Source organism: Tachyglossus aculeatus, chromosome 1 (assembly GCF_015852505.1).
Source record: "Tachyglossus aculeatus isolate mTacAcu1 chromosome 1, mTacAcu1.pri, whole genome shotgun sequence".
In the NCBI taxonomy this organism is placed as follows: Eukaryota; Metazoa; Chordata; class Mammalia; order Monotremata; family Tachyglossidae; genus Tachyglossus; species Tachyglossus aculeatus.
In genome coordinates, this window is record NC_052066.1 from 36,301,251 (window position 1) to 36,312,386 (window position 11,136).

At 40.3% G+C, this 11,136-nt stretch overlaps 1 protein-coding gene across 1 annotated transcript in view; it reads left to right on the forward strand.

Moving 5' to 3' along the window:
- SI (sucrase-isomaltase) overlaps positions 1-6,770 on the forward strand; it is an 83,623-nt gene extending 76,853 nt beyond the window's left edge. The window contains exon 24 of the mRNA XM_038744099.1: positions 5,949-6,770. Coding sequence (XP_038600027.1) covers positions 5,949-6,011 — 63 coding nt within the window. The 3' untranslated portion in view covers positions 6,012-6,770. The remainder of the gene's footprint in view (positions 1-5,948) is intronic.
- The last annotated feature ends 4,366 nt before the right edge of the window (positions 6,771-11,136 follow it).

An 11,136-nucleotide genomic window follows, 5' to 3' on the forward strand; every position in this document is an offset into this window, starting at 1 on the left:
AAAGAACATGGCCTTGGGAGTCAGAGGATGTGGGTTCTAATCCTGGCTCCACCACTTGTCAGCTGTGTGACCTTGGGCAAGTCACTTCACTGCTCTGTGCCTCAGTTACCTCATCTGTAAAATGAGGATTAAGACTGTGAGCTCCACGTGGGACAAGCTGATTACCTTGTATCTCCCCCAGTGCTTAAATTAGTGCTTGGCACGTAGTAAGCGCTTAACAAATACCTTTAGAGATGCAGCATGGCCCAGTGTCAAGAGAACGGGCTTGGGTGTCAGTGGACGTGGTTTCTTCTCCCATCTCCGCCACTTGTCTGCTATGTGACCTTGGGCAAGCCACTTCACTTCTCTGTGCCTCAGTTACCTCATCTGTAGAGTGGGGACTAAGACTGGAAGCCCCATGTGGAACAACCTGATTACCTTGTATCTATATCAGAGCTCAGAACAGTGCTTGGCATATAGTAAGTGCTTAACAAATGCCATAATACCATAATAACAATATTAAATATTTTACTCTCCAAACAGAGCTGGATTCCAGCTAGAGCACTCATTGGAGAGACTAAACTGAGGCTTTTCATCAACCCCATGGAGAACTCCCTCACTGGTTGTTTGGTTGTGCACAGCTATTTATATATTATTTTGCTGCATTCATTCATTCACTCATTCATTTGATCATATTGAGCGCTTACTGTGGGCAGAGCACTGTACTAAGCACTCTGGAGAGTACAATATAGAACAATAAAGACACATTCCCTACCCACAACGAGCTTACAGTCTAGGAGGGGAGACAGACATTAACATAAATTAACAAATGGCAGATATGGACATGGGGATTAAAACTGTGAGCCCCCTGTGGGACAACTTGATCACCTTGTAACCTCCCCCAGCGCTTAGAACAGTGCTTTGCACATAGTAAGCGTTTAAAAAATGCCATCATCATCATATGGACATAAGGTCTGTGGGGCTGGGAGGGGAGATGAACAAAGGGAGCAAGTTAGGGCCAAGCAGAAGGGAGTGGGATAAGAGGAAAGGGGGACTTAGGGAAGGCCTCTTGGAGTAGGTGTGCCTTCAATAAGGCTTTGAATGGGGTGGGGTGTGGGGAGAGTCACTGTCTGTCGGATTGAGTAAGGAGGACATTCCAGGCCAGAGGCAGGACTTGTACAATGAGCCGGCGGCGAGATAGTTCCCCGTTTTACAGATGAGGTAACTGAGACACAGAGAAGTTAATTGACTTGCCTAAGGTCACAGAGCAGCGAAGTGGCAGAGGTGGGACCAGAACCCACCCGCTAGCTTTGCTACATATCCTTGGGCAAGTCACCGCACTTCTCTGGACCAGTTCCCTCGTCAGTAAAATAGGGATGAAGACTGTGAGCCTCACCTCAGACACGGAGTCCCACCAGATGATTTTGTACGATGCCATTTGGGAGCACTCAGCACACACACTTACAAGCAGTCGGAAGCTTAAATAAGACTCCAGGCTAAAATACAAGAGTCACGGATTCATTTATTGAGCACTTACTGTAGGTAGAGCACTGTACTAAGCACTTGGGAGAGAACAATAGAACAATAAACAGACACATTCCCTGCCCAGAACAAGCTCACAGACCAAAAACACCATACTGAATTAGTCTCAAACTGCCTGTAGCTTTCCTGGTTTGGGTCCCTGGTTTGGGACTTTAACCTCGTTGTGGGCAGGGAATGTCCATTATATTGTTGTACTGTACTCTCCCAGGCATTTAGTACAGTGCTCTGGCCTGGGAGTGAGAAGCAGCATGGCATAGTTGGATAAAGCACAGGTCTGAGAGTCAAAAAGTCATGGGTTCCAATCCTGGCTCTTCCACTTGTCCACTGTGTGGCCTAGGGAAAGTTATTTTCCTTCTCTGGGCCTCAGTTCCCTCATCTGAAAATGGGAATTGAGAGTGTTAGCCCTATGCAGTACAGGGACTTTGTCCAACCCAATTTGCTTGTATCCACCCCAGTGCTTAGTATGGTGCTTGGTTTATAATAAGTGCTTAAAAATGCCATAGTTATTAATTATTATTAGTAGTTAATGCTCAATAAATATGATTGACTGAATGTCCCCCAGTAATCTGGAAAATGGGGCTTTTGACTGTGAACCCCATGTAGAAAAGGGACTGTGTCCAACTTGATTAACTGGTATCTATCTCAGCACTTAGAAAAATGCTAGGTACATTCATTCATTCGATTATATTGATTGAGTGCTTACTGTGTGCAGAGCACTGTTCTAAGAGCTTGGTAGAGTATCACACCACAGTAAACAGACACATCCCTGCTCATAATGAGCTTACGGTTTAGAGGGGAGAGAGACAGACATTAATATTAAAAAAATTATGGGGAGTAAATGCTTAACAAGTACCATAATAACATTAATATATTACAAGTAATGTTAATATATAATAATGTAGTAATAATAATTGTTATTAATCCACCTTGAAAGGAGGAATGGTCACCTGTGGAAAGCCTGTCCTGATGTACTGTATCCAGGAACACTCTCATTTTATTCACGTCTTTCCAGGGAACTGTGTCAATAGAAAAGTAGCTGTTGTCTTGGCATGTCAGAATCAGGCGGCTTTGTTTGGCTTCGTTGAGTCTGAGCACCACGTTTTTAATGTTATGGCTTAGCTGTAGTGACAACGATGCTACCGCCCATGTGGGGTTGAGTTCCTGCAGTTTTGCTTTTGTTTTATGTTTATCTGTTAAGCACTTACTATGATCCAGGCCCTGCAGTAAGTGCTGGGGTAGATACAAAGTCGTGAGGTTGGACACAGTTCCTGTCCCATATGGGGCTCACAATCTTATTCCCCATTTAACAGATGAGGTAAATAAAGTGACTTGCCCAAGGGCACACAGCAGACCAGTGGCAGAGCTGGGATTAGAACTCAGTTCCTTCTGATTCCAGGCCCGTGCCTCTCTCCACAAGGCCATGCTGCAGTATTCAGTGCCTCAAGACTCAGACTGGAGGCAAGTGGGCCTGAAAACCATTGATTCCAGAGAGGGACAAATCCCAGAGTTCAAGAGGGAAAGAGGCTTATCCGCTGGAAAAGAAAATTTTAAATCCTACTCCCTCTCTAAATTCTTCCCAAGCGAGGAAAATGTTGTTTGCCTGTTACTGCTCAGACAGAGCCAGATAATTATGAGCTAACATTCCCTTGGTCATCTCAAGCCTTTTGAAAGCTGGGTCATGAAGAGGGACAGGCTAATTTGGTGGCTTTCTGGCACCCCACTCCTAAAGCTAGTTCTGAATGGATGAGCTACCACAAATTTTCAGCCTTTAAAAATTGCCATCCCTGGGTGCTTGCTTTCTTTGCTCTCTCCCCAAACTGACTTTGAATAATTAGTAATTAGGAGGAAGGCAGGGTAGCAGAGAGAAAAGTTGATTATTAGCACAGCCCTAAACAATAGAATGAATATCAAAGAGGACAGCCAGTGGACTGTTCTTTCAAACACCCCAATATCAATATTGGAGACAGATTACTGGGCTTCATGGACCATTGATCTGCCCTAATAATGGTATTGGCTAGGTCCTTATGATTAACTGCTTCTGGAGCCCTACATCCTACAGAAGCTCTTGTGCCTACTGTGCCTGAAGCTAGCAGGGGTCAGCTCAGGGAAGCTTGAAGACACATTGGGGATTATTACTAGACTGTCTTCTAGATTGTGAGCCCATTGTCGGGTAGGGACTGTCTCTATATGTTGCCAAATTGTACTTCCCAAGCGCTTAGTACAGTGCTTTGCACACAGTAAGTGCTCAATAAATATGATTGATTGATTGATTGATTACTCTCTAGTACTGCTGCTGCTGATCTGGAGAATCCCTGGATTGCTAGGCCCATTCCAATTATTCAGTTGGATCAGGCTCCACTTGGACTCTCATGGACTTCTCCAAAACTGCCTAGTTGGGCCCCACATGATATCTGAAGCAGGTCCAGCTAGCTTTCTTGGCCCAAGCCTTCTGTATAATTCCAGTGAATCCTGAAGCCTCCCTTAGCAGGGCAGCCAGAATGTTAATTTGAGATCTTGGACAACCAGCCACCCACAAATACCCTACATTGATTTATTTTCATTTAAGTTTTATTTTTATGGTACTTGTTAAGTGCTTACTATGTGCCAGACACTCTTCTAAGTGCTGGGGTAAATATAAGGTAATCAGGTTGGACACAGTCCATGTCCACAATATTACAGATGAGGTAGCTGAGGCACAGAGAAATTAAGTTACCTGTATATATGTATATATGTTTGTACATATTTATTACTCTATTTATTTTACTTGTACATATCTATTCTATTTATTTTATTTTGTTAGCATGTTTGGTTTTGTTCTCTGTCTCCCCCTTTTAGACTGTGAGCCCACTGTTGGGTAGGGACTGTCTCTATATGTTGCCAATTTGTACTTCCCAAGAGCTTAGTACAGTGCTCTGCACATAGTAAGCACTCAATAAATATGATTGATGATGATGATGATGATGAAGTGACCTGCCCAAGATCACACAGAAGACAAGTGGCAAAAGTGGGACTAGAACCCAGATCCTTCTGACTCTCAGACCAGTGCTTATCCACTAAGCCATGCTGCTTCTACATAATAATAATAATAATAGTTCCAGAATTTATTTATGAGAAGCAGTGTGGCTTAATGGAAAGAGCCTGGGCTTGGGAGTCAGAGGTCATGGGCTCTAATCCTGGCTCCGCCACTTGTCAGCTGTGTGACTTTGGGCAAGTCACTTAACTTCTCTGGGTCTCAGCTACCTCATCTGGAAAATGGGGATTAAGACTGTGTGCCCCACATGGGACAACCTGATTACCTTGTATCTACCCCAGCGCTTAGAACAATGCTTGGCACATAGTAAGTGCTTAACAAATACCACAATTATTATTATTATTGGGCACTTACTATGTGCCAGGCACTGTACTAAGCATTGGGGAGGATACATGCAAATTGGGTTGGACACAGCCCTTGTCCCATGTGGGGCTCACAGTCTCGGTCCCCATTTTACAGATGAGATAACTGAAGCACAGAGAATTGAAGTGACTTGCCCAAGGTCATGCAGCAGACAAGTGGTGGAACCGGAATTAGAACCCATGACCTTCTGATGTCCAGGCTCTGTGCTCTATCCACTACACCATGCAATTACTGCTTTAGGTCTGGAGCCAAAGACAGCCCCTGGGTAGTAGCCTATCTCTGCTTCTCTTCTTTAGGAGGATGGGTCAGACACAGGGAGAATTCTCAGCATTTAAGAAGGGGTTTCAAACATTCACGAATGCCTCTTTATTGCCACAACCCCTGTGAAGCCTTGAAATTAAGGATATAATAGAAAGCCTTGACCACAGATGTTGTTCATAAAAATGATAGAAAATGATGGCTTTCATTCATTCATTCATTCAGCTGTATTTATTGAGCGCTTACTACGTGCAGAGCACTGTACTAAGCCCTTGGGAAGTACAAGTTGGCAACATATAGAGAGGGTCCCTACCCAACAGCTGGCTCACAGTCTAGAAGGGGGAGACAGACAACAAAATAAAACATATTAACAAAATAAAATAAATAGAATATGTACAAGGAAAATAAATAGGGTAATAAATATGTACAAACATATATACATATATACAGGTGCTGTGGGGAGGGGAAGGAGGTAAGGCGGAGGGGGATGGGGAGGGGGAGGAGGGGGAGAAGAAGTAGGGGGCTCAGTCTAGACCTAAAGGTGAAACTGACCATTTTTTATTAAGGTCAAAAGTTATTCACACAAACACATATATTGAATACTTTTCCAAATATTTCATACATCTAAAATGTACATGTTCTTAGCTTTCATAGCTCGTTCAGTCAATACAGAACCATTCCACACTTTTGAAAGGAGGGGCAGGTTAAAATAATAATAAAGCAACAATCTTGAATAGGTTTAATGATGCCATTTTGTGCTTTTTTTCTTTCATAGGTTCTCTTGATAAATGGACTCAGTCTTTCCCTGGGAACATCCTATTCAGTAGAGTGGAATTAGAGGGGTCTTTAACAACCAACAGCAGTTGAAGCATATCAAATCTCTTTAGAGACAAAATAATCTTTGCAAATTCAGTCTACAAATGTTTAATCCATTCCTGAATGAAGCGCTGACATTCTGGTCTGTGGTGTGACTGGTCCTGAGAAGGGTCTGGAGAATGGACAACCATGAACAGAGTTGGGTGGCTGGGGAATATCCTGCCTTCCCTAACTTTAAAAATTGTTTACGTTTTTGAGGTAAGCTTAGGGAGCATTTCTTTTAACAGGCTGGCTAAGTCTCATCTGTGTCTCATTCACATACCATTCTTCCACTTTCAACCCTATCTTCACCTCACTGTGTTTCCCATCCCTCCCACCTGCCCCTCATTTCTACCCATCCTCTTTCCTCCCCTTTATGACATCCCTTCTCTTCTATCCACACTGTCCCCTTCTCAAACATTTCTCCCTTTCTTCCCTCTTTACCCATCTCCAAACATCCCTTTCTTCCATTTCAGTGTTTTGTGTGGAAACTACAAACTCATATGTATCAATTGTTAGCCTAACTCAGTGAACACCCTTAGACCCAGCCATGTCCAACAGATAAGGTCTGATTTTATGTTCTCTAACCCTTGTCCTCGCCGCCTTCATTTGATTTCTTATGATATGCAGAATTGACTATGTCCTTGGGGTCTATTCAGGATGGTGAGGCCTGGAAACTGAATGACCTTTTTCAATGTCACAAAATGTTTCATTAAAACAAGAATAAAAAGTTTCAACTTTAGTGTGATATTTTATTTTTGTCTTTGGGGGCTGTCAGTGATTAATCTGTGCACCAGCTTAATTGAGAAGGCTTTGCAGGTATAAGGATAAGAGGTTAGATGACGTTATGGTGCTATAGACAACATCATCTTCTAGCTAAACGACATCTCTACAACCATCAATAAATTCCACAAGACCTCTAGTCCCAGAACCTTAAGCCTCAACAATCCAACAGCCAACTGTAGCACTTTGAACTTATGTATTGCCATTCTTAGCACTTCTGTATGCTTGCTTATTCAATTATTTGCCTATTGAGTTGTGAAGTGTTTGTCAGTCCTTCCTATTAAAGTGTGAGCTTCATGTATGCAGAAATGCATCATTTCTTTATTCTGTAATTATTCCTTTATTTCCAAAGGTCTAGTACCATGCACCACAATCAATTAATCATATTTACCAACTCTGTTGTACTGTACACTCCTAAGTGCTTAGTACAGTTTTCTGGACACTAAACACAGGGGTTGATGCAAACTGATGAGATCAGACATGTTCCCTGTCCTTATGGGGCATCCAATCTAAAAGTAAGGAGACCAGATACCAATTTTAAAGATGAAAAAACTGAGGTTGAAATAAATTGTGACTACCTCTGAGTCCCACAGACCAGTGGCAAAATTGTGATTAGAACTCAGGTCTCCTATCTCCCACTGAGTCTTGCACTCTTTCCACTCTTGCTTTTCTTGCATCTATAATTTATGGAGTTTGGAGTGCTCCCTGCTCCTAAAGATTTGCAGATAGGGGAGAAAGACTCTTACCACTTTTGCAGTTTCAGAGGTAAATATTTACATCCCTGGAATTCAGTGGGTAAACCAATTCCCCTGATGCCCAACACAGTTTTCTTTCAAAGCGATGGATGGGTTCAGGCTGCTTTAGATATGATTCCAGTAGTTATGATGGGAAGGTTTCCTTCAGTTTGCTAATTCATTACAACTGTAATTCATTTTTACTGTTGAATTATGTAGTAGTCTGAAATGCTTCGATAATCTGATGAATTAATGAACACCATCTACTTGATGTAATAGTAACAGTTTATAATTCTCTATTTTCTAAAAATTGAGAACTCAGATACTAATTAATAATATACTGAACTGTTTTGGCCAGGCTTCCATACCAAATGGTGCTTATTTTATTAAGTCAATGTAGTAGAGTCTTATGGATATAGCATCCAACTTCCTCAAACAGCTAAAGCAGCAATCTATTTTCTGACCGTCAATAATCTTCAACAGGTGGCCTACCCCTAAATCTGATAAATTGTTTAATGTGAATATAACAACATATTCCCCTTTCAAATTTTACTCAAAGCTCTAGTCCACTAGTATTAGAAAAAAGAAAACTAGCTGGGCTTTCCTAGAAAAGTGAACAATTTTCCTGAAAAGTGCTCAATTCAGTCCTTGCGCTGATGCTAGGATTCTTATCACAAGTTTTGGATGGGAGAACTGTCAATCCCAGGAACTCTTGAAAAGCTTTGGGAGAAATGAGGGTAAAAATGAGTAGAAGGGAAAATAATTCAATACCTTAGCTTATTTACCTTAATAAGGAAGGGGGCTATACTTGTTCTGTAAATCAGCAACTCCACCCATAATTCTTTTCAGATGAAGAAGCAGACAATTTTTTTTTTCAATTTTCTCTACAGGCAAGTGTCTGAACTACTCATTTGTCAGGTGGGCTAAAGAATTAGATCCCTGAATTTATTTTAGATTGAAACTCTAATTTTTTTCATTTTTTTGAAAACATCCTGGTTGCCTTCCCATGTTTGAGCCTTGCATAACAGTTCTAATAAAATGCATGGGTTAAAATCCTGAAGAGCCTTAAGAAGAAGAAAATGCATGCTATTCAACTGGCACTGAGACCTATACTGCACATGTGTGCAAAACTTACTCAATCAACACCCATTGAATCAACACCCAGACAAAATTTCTCAGAACATTCTGATTCTACAATAGTGTTTTATCCAAAACATGCAATGAAAATATATAAGATGGAGGACTGACTACTTGAATTTCTAAAATTAGCAATAAGTGCAAATGGAATTTTATTTTTTTAATGAACTTAAAATAATGATATTCAAAATGCTATTCAAAAAAGTTCTTCGCATAAGGCTACAATTACTCAGTGGCATTTACTCAATCAATGGCATTTGTTAAGTGCGTACTCTATGCAGGGCACTGTACTAAGCATTTGGGAGAGTACCAAACAACAGAACTGTTAGACCTATTCCCTGAACACAATGAGTTTACAGTTTAGAGAGGGAGAATGATATTATTATAAATAAATAAATTATGGATATGCACATAGGTACTGGGGGGCTGAGGGAAGGGTAAATATCAAATGTAAGTGCATAGATGACACAGAAGGGTTGAATCAGGGAAAAGACAGGGAATGTCTCATTTTCTTTGAAGGTGGGAGATAACTGTAGAATAATTTGTTTGGTATGCTATGCTTTTGTTTTTTTTTTCTGGGCCCCACAAATTTTGTTTCAGGTTTAATATCCACCTTCAGAAACGCTCTGTATTTGGAACAAATAGGTAATGAAATTGTTTTGTTAAGTGGGTACCACACTATTTCTGAATGTGTTTATTAATTCTATTATATTGCACTCTCCCAAGAGCTTAGTAGAGTGTTCTGCACACAGTAAGCCCTCAGTAAGTACAATTGATTGATTGATGAAAGGACAAAGCAAATTAGTTACTAAAATAATGTTGACTTTCTTCCCAGGTGAAGTAAACTGCTGATTAGAGCAGAGGAGTCTCTTGCTAGTGTCCCTGAAAATAATCCACTATGCAGGTCAAGAAAGGGCTCTATATACTCTATAGCATTCTTCTGAGATACTTAATTTTGTCAAGATTCAGTGTAAGATTCAATGGATATTTCTCATGCTAGCCCTGGTAAGGTTCAAATTAAAATTACCGAGTTTGCTTTACTCTGTTGGAAGATGGATATCTGAGGTGGAGATGATTCTTGGAGAGATGAATTCCACCCAAGCATTCTCCAGGCCTCTCACAATCATGACAGAATATTTTTTTTCCTGCTTTAGGACCAAATTCACATGCACGTTATTGAGAAGGAGCACCTGGAGAAAAGTTTTCTCTGAGTTACTGGACTCATATTGGCATAACCCGACAACTGTTGTGAAAAATGATTCAGTAATAATTTTGAGCAGATAAGCTGCCTAGCTAGTTTATGCTCCTAAATCTGACCTTCAGTAGCCACAGAGGCTTGGCCTCTGCAATATTACATCTATCTATCTATCTATTATATATATATACATATATATATATATATAGAGAGAGAGAGAGAGAGAGAGAGATAAACACATTCTTTTTGGTTTTGGTTTCAATCCATTTTTTTCCATCATTAATGAAAGTTAAATGACAGAACACACAATTCTTATATTTCTTAGTCCTCCCAAAATGCCATCATTTAACATTGTGGAAATGTTCCAAATTCCAAGAATTACATTATTTTCATTCTATCATATTCATATCTGCAGATTTATTATTTTAATGATAAAGTATATGAAGTTTGGGATATCTAAATATTCTTCTAAAATTACACCTGCCTAATCTTGATGATGCTAAAATTGAAGAAAAATAATGAGATTCAGATTTGAAAGAGAAGCCTTTGAATTTTGTTTTGAATTCTTTTTCATAGTTGCCGAGATGTTTTACTTTTAGACTAGGAAGCTACAAACTGGGTTAAGATTATAATAGACTGCGTTTTGGTAACATGCCATACTACTTAAAAGTGTGACATTCTCTTGGTGAAGTGAATTCACGTATTTTGTTTTAGACAGACGTGCAATTTTAGGGGAGTCATTACTACACCTCAAGGAATATTTCAGTCTATTATTCAGAAATTCATTTTCACTTTTAATGTAGTTAATTCCATTGCAAAACGTCAGGCTCATCCTAGTAATTATGTTCAGAGCAGTGATTAGGGCACGGCCCTGTGAGTCAGAAGGACCTAGCAGCATGGCTCAGTGGAAGGAGCCCAGGCTTTGGAGTCAGAGGTCATGGGTGCAAATCCCGGCTCCGTTCATTGTCAGCTGTGTGACCTTGGGCAAGTCACTTAACTTCTCTGGGCCTCAGTGACCCAGAGAAATGGTGAAATAAATCAGAAAGGAAAAAAATGTTGAAAATGAATGAATATTGAAACAATTATGCAATTCTTGAGGACAGGGTTCATGTCTACTAATTCTATTGGCCCTGAACAATAATCAGTACAGAGTAAGCACTCATTAAATACTATTGAAATTAAATTCATGTAGGAAAAATAAAAAGTATGAATAAGAAAAGGACATGTGAAAATATGTGAAAATTGAAAGTACTTTTTTC